At 30.8% G+C, this 15,395-nt stretch overlaps 1 protein-coding gene across 1 annotated transcript; it reads right to left on the bottom strand.

The window, feature by feature from the left end:
* Positions 1-543: 543 nt before the first annotated feature.
* Positions 544-15,387, bottom strand: LOC139485124 (ribose-phosphate pyrophosphokinase 2). The gene is made up of 8 exons (XM_071269274.1): positions 15,143-15,387; positions 13,146-13,329; positions 11,512-11,610; positions 11,175-11,299; positions 7,177-7,350; positions 5,322-5,481; positions 4,171-4,266; positions 544-3,331 (listed from the first exon to the last, which is right to left on the bottom strand). Exons 1-7 carry the CDS (start codon positions 15,319-15,321, stop codon positions 4,174-4,176), a joined length of 1,014 nt encoding a protein of 337 aa, XP_071125375.1. The 5' UTR covers positions 15,322-15,387; the 3' UTR covers positions 544-3,331; positions 4,171-4,173.
* Between the last annotated feature and the right edge of the window lie 8 nt (positions 15,388-15,395).

The following is a 15,395-nucleotide window of genomic DNA, read 5'->3' on the forward strand; positions in this document are numbered from 1 at the left end:
TACATGTGCCCTATGATATGATCTTTCTAATTTAAATGCCAAATTAGAGTTTTGACCCCAATTTTACGGTTCACTGAACATAGAAAATGATAGTGCAAATTTCAGGTTAAAGTTTTTGGTCAAGGTAGTTTTTGATGAAGTTGAAGTCCAATCAACTTGAAACTTAGTATACATGTGCCCTATGATATGATCTTTCTAATTTAAATGCCAAATTAGAGTTTTGACCCCAATTTTACGGTTCACTGAACATAGAAAATGATAGTGCAAATTTCAGGTTAAAGTTTTTGGCTTCAGGTTAAAGTTTTTGGTCAAGGTAGTTTTTGATAAAGTAGAAGTCCAATCAACTTGAAACTTAGTATACATGTTCCCTTTGATAAGATCATTCTAATTTTAATGCCAAATTAGAGAATTTATTCCAATTTCACAGTCCTTTAAACATAGAAAATGATAGTGTGTGTGGGGCATCCGTGTACTGTGGACACATTCTTGTTGATTAAGTATGTTAATAGCTGAACACTATTAAAGGAAAATTAAAAAAGATTATTGTCAATACTGAAGAATTTTATTTTTAACATGTAAATCCATGAATTTCAAACATAATTACATGAGGTCCAAACCTTATTCAAATTGAATATATCTGTTAAACAGGTTCCAGGAGTTGGTTTGACAATAAACTTACAACTAAGATTGGTTGTAAGTATACTTAATTGTTCATGACTTATAATCAATCTTAGTCACAAGGTTTTTTTGTGAAACAGGTTCCAGGTTACAATACATTATCTTATCACATTTATATATAAACATCATTGACTGGCACACTTTAGCACTTTTCTTAATAACAAATACCCTATGTTAATCATTCTTAATAAAAATGTTAGCACTTCATATGCTAGTTACTGTGATTTCGATTTCACAATTCAAAAAAAAATTTCACATATCGACCTTTTTTCATTTTAGTCTGTGCAGATATTAAAAAATATAAAGATATTAAACAGTTTACAAAATAAACAAAATTATGAAAACAGACACAACCTTATACAAGTACATCTATTTTGTCTATCTATGAGAACATGTATCATGGGATAATATCAATTTAATGTGTTAAATGTACAAATTGAAATTCTATTTATCAAAAATAAGTAATGGATTATTTCCAGGAATTTTTATCCTGGGAGATTCAGACTCCAGAACTAGCCATATTTAAAAATTCCTTTCCAAGATATCTTTATATTAACCTTTTTTTACATTGCATTCCAACTAAAAAATTGAACAAATCTATTGAAAAGTGGGTTCCTTTATGATATTAAAAACCACTACTTTTATATTTCTGCTTGCCTTTATTTTACAATAATGAAACTTTTACATTGGTTAATAAAAAAGAAGTACTATTTATTTTAAGTTTTGTGTAATGTAAAACAGTTTTTCGAAGTTTTGTAAAGATATTTTTAGACAACAGTTCATTTTAATAGATTGTGTAATTTTTTTAAGATTAAGTTGAAAAAAAATGATGATTTGCAGACAGAATGTAATCTCTCAAACCTAACTGGTTATTTATTTACTACTTTGTTTGTTAAGCTCTTTGTTACTGGTAGCTGTTTGAACAAATCTATGGAAAAGTGGGTTCCTTTATGATATTTAGAATCTCTGTATTTTGACCACTGTTTTTATATTTCTGCTGCTTGTTTTCGTTATATTATAATGAAAACTTTTACTTTTTCTGAAAACTTATACAGACTTTCTTATACAAAACATTTAATACAACAACACAGTCACTTCAAGGTCAACAAAAATGAATTTCAAATAAAAGGGTCAAAGTTTAAAAATTATCAATTATTCATTCCAACAACTAAATCTGATCAAAACATTTGAAGATTTTTCGATAAAAATAAATTGTTATTCCACAATATCTATTAAGGGAGTTCACTTCTCAGTTTCAGTATAATTAGTTTTTCAAAACACTAGTTTATATTGATAAGGGAATATAAAAGGAATCAAAAGAGCAAAAAAAATATATAGGTCAATGCGCTTGTTTTTGAGATATAAGCCATTGAAATTTTGGTGGGAAAATATTCTCCTTCGACTTTTCATAGCTTTATCATTGACAAATTTAAGTTCTCAAAAACTATTAAAAAATAATTAAAATTTTATAAGACTTTTACAGATGGCTTATCATTATACATGTAAAAGATTTATAAAAAGAAAAATGGGGGTCAATGGGCAAATTTTTTTAAGGCATTAAAATGGATTAATCCAGAGGATTCCGAAAATCTAACAAAAATTCCAAAACATGACAAGTGAACATCCATCATTAACAATTTCACTCATTGAAATGCACAAAACATACAGAAATATATAACCTGACAAAAAAAATTCAATATTTTTTTCAATTACCCTAACCCCAAACAATACACTCTTTTCTAGAAACCACTAGTTTACACAGTTTCTTTGAATGGAGAACAATTTTAACTTGGTCTTTTATTTCTGGAGTGTCATGGGTTATTTTCTTTTTAAAGGAATGTTAGATAAAATGTAAATTAAATGAGACAAATGTGAGGTGGTCAAAGATGAACAAAAGTATGATAAACAAAATCATTGAAATGAACACATGATGGTAGAAAACAAACTTGTTTCAAAGTTAGAAGGTATTTTCTTTAGCAGATATCAAATATTTCTTTTAATTATTTAACATAAGTATTAACCATTACAAAATATTCATTCATAATTTCAATGAAGTTGGCTTCATAAGTTACATAAGTTACTTCTCAATCAAGTCATTTCTGCAACATTTGAAAATTTTGTAATTCCTTGACTTTTGACATCCACATCTTAATACATGTCAATCATCTTATAAAGTAAATTGAAACATAAATATCAATAGCACTATATATAACCCAATGCACTGTTTGAAACATGATTACTTCAAATCTTCTTAATCATATAGTAACTGATAAAATTGTCATCTTTTCAATTTCAATTTTTCCCCCTACTTTTCTACCATATTTTTTTATGAAAACAGTTAATCTGACATTAACATCTAAGTAGGTCCTCTACAATAATACAACACATTGACAAATGGTTGATGTTTGAATAACAAGTTATGTACATCAGGTCATAACAATTGGACAAATAAAAATAATAGGAAATAACAAATAATGAAGTAATGAAAATTGAAATGTTTGCAGTAGATACACATAATCTTTCAAAACATCAAACATGATTTGATCACAATCTTTTCTAAACATGATTTGATAACTATCTGTCCATAAACATGATGTGTTTTCCTTGTGAAGTCTTCTCACTGACAACAACTTGATGCAGTACTATTATTCTTCTGAAATCATAATAATACAAATTTTAATAATAGTAGACACATAAGGTGTTTACTTTTGTAGATCACACAATGAAGTTATAAAACAGGTATATCTTGGTGTCTTATTTTTTTCCAAACAAGTAATCAGTTACATACACCATAGCTGCATATAATATCCCGTTAACACGTAGTTTTGGTGAATATAAATACAAGTTACAGCCTTTCCACCTAAATAATATGCCAATCACTTTAGTATCTTTGTATGACACCTTGTCGTCTTTTTGTCAAGACTATAGCTGATATCAACATATAAGTGAAATTGATAAGACCCAATATTATAACCTAGCAGATTTTTTTTAATGTAAGATATCTTGTTCTATCTTTGGCAGAAATCATATAGAGTATGTGTAGAGCAAAAATTAACCAACTATTGGAAAGACTGAAATAAAAAAGTATTTAACAGAACAAATAGATTCTTTCATATGCTGAAAAATTCAGTAAGAATACATTAAACTGAGAAATGTTTGCACTTGTCTATTTTTCACAATATTTTCGATGCACATTTTGATGCTAAAATTGTACTAAAAAAAAATCACCTTTCCCTTACATTGCATTGTCAATCTCCGGCAATTGTGAATTATAAGGGTTAATGTATAGCCCAATGTTTTTTTTTTTTATCATTATCACAATTATATTTGTATATTGAAAAAATAACCTAAAGTACCCTATCTGATACTTGGGTTATAAACAGATTTATAAACAGATCTTCAATATGTGATATATGTATATGAACTTGTAAGACAGTTTACAACTATAAAAAATAATGCTGTATGATTGTATGAATTAAATGTATTGGTTACCTGTTATAATGGTACATGACTAAACAAATAGGAGACAGATTCTCCATTGTGTGTTCTTCTCACAGCCTCAGCTAGAATGATGGATATATCTATACACTAAAAAACAAACAAAGAAAAAATTACCCAATAAGACCAAATACAGTCCCACTATCATTTTCCATGTTCAGTGGACCATGAAATGAAAATTCTTATTTGGCATTTAAATTAAAAAGATCATATAATAGGGAACATGTGTACTTAGTTTCAAGTTGATTGGACTTCAACTTCATCAAATACACTTGACCAAAAACTTTAACCTGAACTTCACACTACATGTATCATTTTCTATGTTCAGTGGACAATGAAATTGGGGTCAAAACTTTAATTTGGCATTAAAATTAGAAAGATCATATCATGGGGAACATGTGTACTAAGTTTAAAGCTGATTAGACTTCAACTTTATCAAAAACTACCTTCACCAAAAACTTTAACCTGAATCCTGGGTAACGGACGGACGGATAGACGAACGGACGTAGACCAGAAATCATAATGCCCCTCTACTATTGTAGGGGCATAAAAATCTGCTTCACTTTAGAATGTCTTACCATGAGTTATTGAATGATAAAGATGTGCTCTAAAATATTCAATAAAATGCTGTCACATTCCTGATTTTAGCTGGGTCGGTGGATATTATGCTTCACAGTATTTCATGTAGATAAAAAATTTGATGCAATATTTGCTGATATTTCTACTAGTCTTCCCTAAAATTAGAGCACTGCATATGTTTTTAAAATATTGCATCTTGACTGATTTTGAATTCTCTACTTTTGCCATAAAGTATGGAAGATCAAGAGATTCCAATAAAATGAGATATGTACGCAGGCAAATGAGAGATGAACCAGATGCTAGCCTGAGCTCATTATGTTGACCTAGTACCAACCAGTCTTTTTTTTTTTTAGATTTTTCAGTGAACTAGACCTAAAAAAAATTTTCTTCAACTTTTTTATTGGTTTTTGGGGGATGAAAGGGGTGCATACTATACATAACTGTGTAATATACACGACCGAATACAGTATTCAATATGGACAAATTTTACGATTTTTCAAAGATAAGAAAACTGGTAAAGAAGGAATCAGTATTTAAATCATAATTTGTCTAACTGAAGTCCATACCTGTATTTTTGGAGCTTGTTTTTGCCTTTCTTCCTGAGGTATTGTATTGGTTACAACAACAGCTTCAAATACAGATTCATTGATGCGTGTTATGGCTGGACCAGAAAATATCCCATGTGTACAGATGGCATAAACTTTACTGGCGCCAGCTTCTATCAATCTAAAAAACAAAAAAATATACTGTGAGCTATTACTCCCTTATTATAAATATCATACCCTCACCCAGGGCTCACACTACTTCAGAATTATAGGGAGAAGTGACTTCTCTTTTTGAAACTGATAGGGAGAAGTGGTGAGATTTGAAAGAGAAGTGCTCATTTGCGCGGTGTGATACAATGTTTGGATTTTACAATAGTATAAAGGGCCATATGTAAATAATGTTCTTTTTATATTGTTCAATTCATATCTGAGTAAAAAAATTACAATTAAAGTAACATTTGAAATCAAAAGTTGTTTAAGCTTGTGAGAAACTACCAACTACATGTAAATATCTAGCACTAAAAAAAAAAAAAAAATATTTTAAAAAATGTAAAGAAATTATAATATATATCAATTACAATTTAATTAAAAATTATCTTGTGTATGACATTCAGTGTTTCTCCTAAAAAAATATAAAAGTTATTAAGCTGGGCCATAATATATTGTTATTAGTATAATAGTCTCAGAGTTCAGCAACTTTAATCAATAGTTTGAAACAATCAATAAAAAAATATAGGGAATTATATACACCAATCAATTAGATGTAACCAATAGTCTCTAAATGCATGTGGAATGCGTAATTTTCCCCTTTGGGATCAATATTCTTCTGTCAACTGTTCCATCCGTGCGTCCAGAGTAATTATTGTAAAAGTACGGATTTCGGTCATAGCTTGTCCGGTTCAGATCCGGAGTTTAGAAATCGGTCAATGGCGGACGAATGCAAGAAAATTACAAAAATAAACGATGTTTGACAAGTTATTTGGAAAGGAACATGACGTTTTTAATGCAATAAATGGATTAAAAATTTACTGGAGGCAACTTTTATCACGTTTAAATGAAGTAACAAACTTATTTTGCCGCCGAAATTGAGGTTGATTTACGTTTTCGAGTAACAAGCACCGGAAATGCACGAAGTGATAAAAAGTTGTATTTTTACCAAATAACCTGCTACACACTGCGAAGACAATGATTCAACCTCTTTTCAAAAGATAATGAATCGTTTATGTCTGAATTTCTTTAATTATCAATAAAAAATTGATGTTTCATCAACTTGGTAAATTTGATAATGTCCAATGACGGAAGCGACTGAAAGCGACTATTGTCAAGAACAGGGCGACTTGTTTTCGCTTTTGGGGGTCGGGGAAAGCGAAGTGGCGGTCGGGAAGGCGACTTCTTCGCCCAAGTCGCCTGGTAGCGTGAGCCCTGCTCACCCTATGTTGTTGACTATTTTGAATTAAAAATATGTGCATGAAATTTAAAAAATATAAGTTTTTGGCACACAGAAATGAGAGTTAAGAAATTTAAACATGTAGTATGACATAACCAGATGAAGCTTGAATGTGTGCCCTTTATCAAGATTCAATATAATATACTTTTACTCTTCTTTTTTTTGTGATTTTGCACAATATAACACTTTAAAGACAAACATCTACATGAATAAAAAAAGTTTGTAGCAGTTTTTATTTGGAAATTTTGAAATTTTTCAATGAAGAGTTTTTCATTGGAAATTTTCGTGCTGAAAGTCCTATTTCAGAAGATGCTCATCCCTATTCCCAATTTCTGAATGTATTTTTTTCTGCCTGTATCTTATATGACATTATGTTTGCACTATAAATAAAAGTCCTTTAGTCATGTTAGTAATGATCATATTACATACTTTTCAGCAGCATGACAGAATGTACCACAAGTATCTGCCATATCATCTAATAAGATAGCCACTTGGTCCTTCACATCACCAACCAGTACCATTGATGCCACTTCGTTGGCTCTCTTGCGTTCCTTGTGAATCAAGGCAAAGTCAACATTGAGACGATCTGCCATAGAAGTAACCCTGTGAAAATAAAAAAAACTCTTAATTATTCGTTATTTTATTATTTTTTTCCAAAACAGGTAAGGCCATGCAAAAATGATTGTTTGTACCTGATTTAAATCAAAAAAAAGAAAGAAGATTTGCAGGCCCACTAGCCCTAATAATAATCACATGGAAATTCCAAATGATTTGTTAATCAGTATTTTAAAGGGAAACTTCGCAAAAAAATCAAAAATTGATATTATGTCCATTCTGTATAAAAATGCTCAAATTTATAGATATTAAAGTTTTATTCCGCTAAATAAGAGATCACCATCGATTTTAAATTTTGAGTATCAGTTCTCTACTCTCCGCCATCTTGTCACCTTCTCCGATGAAAAATCACGATATGTCAATAAACCACAAAGGAACAAAACTACAGTAAACGATGTAGTCGTAATTGCGTGTCGATATCTTGTCAATCGTACGGTTGTTTTATCTGACTGACTAACTTGATACGGAAAATGGTCTTATATTTTTAAATAACCATATAGTCTGTTATTTTTAAACTGATAATATTGTAATTAGTTAAAAAGTCAAAGTTCAAATCATAAAATGATAAATAAGTGTTCCGTGGAAATTGTTTTCGAAAATCTAATTCGTTCATAATTCTTTCAAGTAATAAACTTTATTTAGATAAATTCGGATCTTCCCTCATCTGATCACCAGCATGGATAAAGGTATTACTCCCAAAGGTATTGGAAGGGGTGTAAGGTGACACGTCCAGGTATTCAATCGATTTCCTGTCCAGCGGGCTTGCAAGTTCATGCATCGTTTCACTTCTGTAGGTATTGATCAGTGTACACGACCGTTACTTATAACTTTCCATTTTGAACTATCAGGTGCATGTATAATATACATTTTTGGCTTGCGTGTCCGAAAGTGATATAATATACTAGTCATTACTGAACTCATACGCTTGTTTATAAATAACATTTCTGGTGTAAAGAATATTATTTATAAAAAAAAAATAATACAAAAAAAAATAATTGAAGAAATACAAATCTATTTACATATTTTTCCAAGGGTTAATTTGGGAAAATGTAATATATACTCGTTGTCAATAGTTTAGGACAGATTGGAACATACCAGAATTATTGATCTAAAAAAATGTGCGCACTTGTCGACGATTCGTGTATACATACGCCTGGTAGAAAGTTACGGAACTATAGTCAGTAGCGCTATTTAAAATATGTATACATGTATACATTGAACATAAGAAAGAAACATACATTTTGTGTAAATTGTGGTAAAAGTTTTGTAAATAGACTAGTCCACGTATGCCAACAGTATGTAATCAACGAATTCGATAGACTATTGTATACCAAAAGAAGAAGAAGAAAAAAAAAAGAAACAATTTGATTTAAATACAGGTCAATTTATAACTTGCTTTGGTTCATCGAAGTTAAGAACATAGTAAACTCACAGATTTATATATCAATTAAATTGTTCTCGAATAAAGGACGAAATTCGTCATCATCACAATTGTTCCAACATTCATGTAAAATATATGCAACTGGACGTACACTAATAATCCCCAAGGGATGTGAATATTTTCTAGGAAAACTATTGAGTATCAATTTCGGGATTTATTTTCTTTCTTGATATTCAATGACAGCAATTTAAAGAATAAACTGCTTGTCGGATATTTGTCCGCTTTAGGGGTATTCTTGCAAGTTGAACAGACTTATAATAACATTCAAAAATAGGGAAAGATAACATTAAATTCGTTGTCTTTTAATTTTAAACATCGTTGATCAAATAGTTATTTAAGTATATATATACGTTGGGAGACGACGATTATTATAGTTGTCTCAGATTTTAATAAGGACGTTCCCGATTATGAATAAATTTGGTTGACGTTTATCACACTTGAAAAGAATATCTATTCGTAATTTTTCGATTCCATTACAAAAATATTTTTTTCTTTATTCGTACATATTATATTCCGCTTCGGTAGAGTTATCTTCAGATAGTTTCATATATTAATTAATACATGGCTTTCAAAAGCCTAAATGTAAGTGTTCTCGTACATTTTTTCGCCTAATAAAGACAAATAAAAATGATTTAGTAAAGTTATTTCTAATTTCTAAGTCCCCCTTTTTTATGAGACATAAATCAAGGACAAGACTTGTATATCATTTCATTCTGACATATGAATTAATTAAGTCTTTAACCGAAAATTGTGTATTTCTTAGTAAATTAACTTATTTGAATTCAAATAAATAATAGCACCAAATATAATTAAATAATTCCACGGCGACCAATTTTTATTTGTCACCAACTTGAATATGTATTTTTAATGTGTGTATTAAATGCTACCACTGATCCGAATAGACAGTCACACCTGGCAAGGTGTGCCCTAGAGGCGTGGTTAAATACCGAAGTGCAAATAACAATTTACCTTTCAACAAGCCATCTACGAGTATTGCCACAGAACCGTGAATACACACATCGTATAAACCTAGCCATAGCAGAGATAGTAAAAGGTCAATAATAGTACACCAACATATTGTCTTTACAGATTATTGTACTTTAATTTGTTCACCTTATCAGTCCGAAAATGCATTTATTAAAAATAAATTTATAACTTTTTGTGTTGTCTACAAAAATAATTCGAATATATACGTTTAACATAGATAATTTATCTCACGAATGAGTACAATTGAACGTCTGTGCGTTTTATCTTCTTATTATCGGATGGTTATTAGATAAAGCATACGTCATCGGCGCGCTTACGATTACGTTAAATAATGATTAAAAACCAAGACTTTTAATGATTGTATTTTAAATCCCGGCATGCAAAAATCAGGAGAAAACGTCACGACCTACAGGAAGTAGTTGATATTTTTTCATTAATTATTGAATTTCTCCTTTATTACTGCACATATAGCGATAAAACTTTATGAATATATATATTATGTCATAATGAACATATTTAAACCATAAGTAAAAAATCGTGAATTTTCCCTTTAACATGATATCACATTTGGACAAGTCTATTCCTATGAGATGATGCATCTTATGGACTGATGACAAATAAGGGAAACAAACTTATTGTGTAAGTGGTTTTAAACACAGGTTCGTTCCGCAAAATTATTTGCGCAAACGACATTTCAAGGTCAGTTATAATTGATTTGTCTATTTTTAAAAACATAAACTGGAAGTTCTATTTTTTCACAACAGAAAGTGTTATCAATTTTGTTAGTGATTAATGCATTTCATTTCATAAAAAAAATATTTTAATTATTTTTCAGGGATAATGCATTTGTTAGGGTCAGCAGGAATAAAAAAAGCATGAAAAGTCCATTTTATTTTTATTCTGAAAATCGGCAAAATCTGGTCGGTGGATCCGTAAACCAACAAATTAAAAAACCATGGCCTAACATGTGAATATTATTAGCCTAGGGCTGGTAGATTTGTTAATACCAAATATCGTAGACCTACCACTCTTAGTTTTCAATAAACTAACCCAATTGCAAACTAATACATGTAAACTTAGCAAAAAGTTTCAAAGTCAATGGACAATGGTTTGGGGGTTGGGTCCAAAAATCTCCATGCAAAAAATAAGTACAATAGCTTATCAAATTTCATTGACCTATAATCACAATCTTGTACATTGTTGATGCCATCTGAAACAGCATAATACCTATCTTTTGCTTTTTTTACTATATCTAGGCAAGACAAAAATTGAAATGCATTTAAAATTCTTGTTTGTTCTAGCAAATGCAATACAGTATTAGTACTGGATGTTAATCATTAACAATAGTTGATATGATGTTATATTTTTGTTCCGACAATCCTACCGTTTAGCACCTCCAGCATCAGGGGAAACTATACAACTGTTTCTCCAATCCTGAATATTCTCTTTAATCCATTTAATGACAGCTGGCTCTGCATATAAATTGTCAACTGGAATGTCAAAGAAACCCTGTAAAGAAAAACAAATAATCAGCTAAAAATATTTAGGTCTTTTAAAAGAGAAGCAAGTAATGGAGTTTAATAGTCACTATATTTCACTGCATCTACAGATAATTTTCAAAATCTTATTAAATACATCCATATGTCAAAATGTCCCTAAAATAATCCCTTTTTTATTTACCAAAAGCAATCCCAAATAAATGTTTAAAAAATGTGACCAACCTGAATTTGAGAAGCATGCAAGTCCATAGTGATGATATGATCTGCACCAGCTACTGACAACATATTGGCTACCAACTTGGCAGATATTGGAGCTCTGCTCTGAAATACAAGGACAAAAACATAGAAAATTTTAGCATGGCTTTTTTCCAAAACCTCTCAAACAGAACTTTATAAGTTATGTGTGTGATGATGCCAGGCCATAACACATCTAAAACTGGAAGCTGTTTGTACAATTTTATGTACGTTTTTACATTAAAGGTTGTAATATGTTAATACCAATCCATATTCTCTATATAAACCAGGGCTTCCAAAACGGTCATATATTCCGGACATTTGATTAATGTCCAATAAAAGTCCGGCTGGGCAAAGCATGAAACGGTCATATACATTTTAGTTTTCAAGGCTTTTTCGGTCATTTTAACATAAGTCACGATCTTTTTGACCCAACCTTTTGCCTTTAACATCTACACATTTCCAGTCATAAAAGTGACATGATGATTAATTACTATCAAAACAACCCCTACTTCAATACTTTCTTATTTTAATCAAGGTTAATTAGTTATTGGGCAGGTGATATCTACCTGTTCAGTTGACAGGTAAATTATGTTCAGTACCGGACATCGTATAAATGGATCGGTCTATTCACAATTATTCTAAATTATAAGAAATTAGTTTATCTACATGATCTGATAAAATTTTTTAAAAGGTTTAAATGAAAAATCGTCAGAACTACGTCGAATGAACTAGAACATGTGTGCGCATGTGCAAAGGTGGGAAATTTAATTATGCATCCTTTATTTCTTCAAAATGCTAAAATTATCATTGAAACCTGTATCTTAACGTTCATTTCAAGCATTTTGATGAAGAAATAACGTGGATAGAGCTTTTCACTCAGTCATTCTTTGCAAACGTACATGGATTTTACGTGTTCGTTTACGGTCCATGTTTTACCATTGTCAAGTCAACATCTGGTTTTAGAAAAACGTGATTTTAAAAACGAAAATGTAGTTTTTGACATGTCATTTTGCACAAATAAAGAGTCTATGGCAGATATGAGCACGCTGATGTGCACACTTTGAATGATGCACTGCCAATTTAACAGTTTACATCCAAACATCCAAAACAAAGTAAAGTTTAAAATCGTTTTTTCATCTAATGTCATTATCATAGGAATGGCCATCTGATTACCATAATTGCCTTTTGTGACTTAGGTCTTAAGGGATTAAAATCGGGATCAGATATAAAATGTCCGGCTGGCTCAAATGTTTTTTGGAAGCCCTGATATAAACAAATATCAAACCCACAACAAGGACCTACCAGTAACCTTTTTTTGTTATTACCAAATAGTTTTTTTGTTTTTTTTTTTTTAACTCAAAAGCTTATTTCCACATTGCAGTTTTAAGAATAAGTGTTGACAGTAAGAGGCTTGCTACCATAGAAAATTAACTATTTAGACATCTCAGCCACTGACAGGTTGGGAACAAACCCTCTACATGGTGATTATACCTGTATAGAGAGATAATCCTTCTATAGAGGGATAAAATTGTTCCCATCCTGACTGAGGCTTAAATAGATATATATGTTCAAAACTTGAAGTAATGGAAAATGTAGCACTGTTCTTTAAAAATACTTACTTTATCTTTTTTGTCCTGTCTAGCGTATGGGAAACATGGAATGAGAGCTGTGACACGACACGCAGATGCTATCTTACAGGCATTTATCATGATCAACAATTCCATCAACATATCATTCACCTCATCACAACCACTCTGTACAATGTACACATCTTCTCCACGCACAGATTCTCCAATCTCAACACTGAAAAAAAGGATTGATATATAATTACTGTTTCTCAACAGACAAATTGTATAATCTCAACACTGAAAAAAGGATTTTCTCTCTGGATATCATAGTTTTTGTGATAATAGGCAACAACAAAAAAAAAAAAAGAGGCTCCAAAGAACCTGTTTTGCACACATGATATTTTTATTTACAATTAATGCATGAAATAATGCAACCATTATACTTTTTCTCTAGTTTTAGAGGTACTAGTCAAAAACTGCATTTTCCCCCTACGTTCTATTTTTAGCCATGTCTACCATGTTGTTTGGCAGGCAGGGTCATCGGACACAATTAAAAAAACTAAATACCCTATTAATATTGCTTATTTGTGGCCAAGTTTGGTTAAATTTGTCTCATTTGATTCAGAAAACTTTTTTTAATAGATTACAAAAATTTTTGAAAAATTGTTAACTCCTTATGTGGTCAATTGACCATTTTTGTCATGATGACTTATTTGAATGTCATACTTTGCTGAACATTATTGCTGTTTACAAATTATCTTTATCTATAATAATATTCAAAATAATAACCTAAAACAACAAATTTTTTTTCAAATTAATAATTCAGGGGCAGCAACCCAACTAGGGGTTGCCTGAATTGTCTGAAAATTTCAGGGCAGATACATGTAGATCTTGACCTGAGGAACAATTTTATTTCACGTCAGACTTGCTCTAAATGCTTTGGTTTCAGAGATATAAGCCAAAATCTACATTTTATCCTTCATATAAAATTTATTTATATTTTTTAATAAAAGTAGAGCGATTGAACAAGGGCAAACAGACTCTATGCTTAATAGTGTAGTATAGGAAGCTTGACCTTGCAATTAAATAACAGGCACACATGGTCCCAAAATGAGTTGTTTTTATATTGAAAGAACATTTAATTTATTTCTATCAAAGATTTCTTTTTTTGATTTATTTGTGTATGTAACATAAATTCTTGAGGTGGTGGAAATTTGAATATTGGGGAATATTGTCCCAAGTAGAATTCTATATTTGCATGAGCTTGCGAATGCAATATATGTTCTACGAGGGACAATATTCCCCAATATACACCTTATCGCTATTTGTCCGCCATTACTGGATATCACACAGGTTCCCGTAAAATTTTGACGTCATAAAACAAAATGTCTGACGCCACAATGGAAAAGTGATTGTTATTGACGTCAAAAGTTCAAGCGGCTGGGTCAGCCGGGATTAGCGATAAGGTGTATTCATGCAATAACCCTTTTATTGTATAGCAATATAATATTAGAAAGTTAAAATTGGTTTAAACTAAGATTTTGTCGTTGATGACATCATTAATTTCAAAGATTTATTACTCTAGTGCAATATTGGAATTTATTGCACGCTAACTTTTGGATACTTTCTGTGGGAAATATTATATTGCTATGCAATAATGTGATATATTGTGTATTGACATTTTCCTCTATGTGAATGGAGGTGTGCCTTGATTGGCAGAACTACGTTAACAGAATCAGAAACAGAATATGGTCGAAAGAACTTGATGAGAATAGACCAAGGGCGACCAGAAACCTATGTCTAAGCCATGATCCCACATAATTTTACTCACATTTATAATGAGAAAATCATTGGAAATGCCTAGTAATTTTTTTAAACATGCAAATTAAAAACCAACTTTCAAATCTCATCATGTGTAACAGCTGTCTCACATAAGAAATATCAACTCTAAAACCTAATTTTCAACGAGTGTCACTATTCAGGTCAAATAGTCTGTTGGTGCCCCATGGGCATGGATACAAAATAATGATAAAATCACTCATGATCACCTGCATTCACCGTTGCTAAATTTTTTGGTAACAACTTTGCCTTGTTCTATTCCAAGACGATCGCAAATTTTCTGTGCAAGATCAACATGAGAACTTCCACTAAAAACCTTAATGTTAGGCATTCTTCCGAAGTCTGTCAAGCTTTTTGATTCAGAAATTTGTTTACGAATACCCAACATTAAACACGTTTGGCCTCAGGATGCATGTGAGTATTTTCATTTCTACGCTTGGTTGTAACGGATGTTACTGTAAA

This window comes from Mytilus edulis, chromosome 8, assembly GCF_963676685.1.
Source record: "Mytilus edulis chromosome 8, xbMytEdul2.2, whole genome shotgun sequence".
Classification (NCBI taxonomy): Eukaryota; Metazoa; Mollusca; class Bivalvia; order Mytilida; family Mytilidae; genus Mytilus; species Mytilus edulis.

Coding starts and splice junctions, on each gene's coding strand:
- LOC139485124 (XM_071269274.1), bottom strand. CDS start 15,321: ATGTTGGGTATTCGTAAACAAATTTCTGAATCAAAAAGCTTGACAGAC. Junction 11,300..11,511: donor TGCATGCTTCTCAAATTCAG/GTTGGTCACATT, acceptor TTTTCTTTACAG/GGTTTCTTTGACATTCCAGT. Junction 7,351..11,174: donor GATGCTGGAGGTGCTAAACG/GTAGGATTGTCG, acceptor TTATTTTCACAG/GGTTACTTCTATGGCAGATC.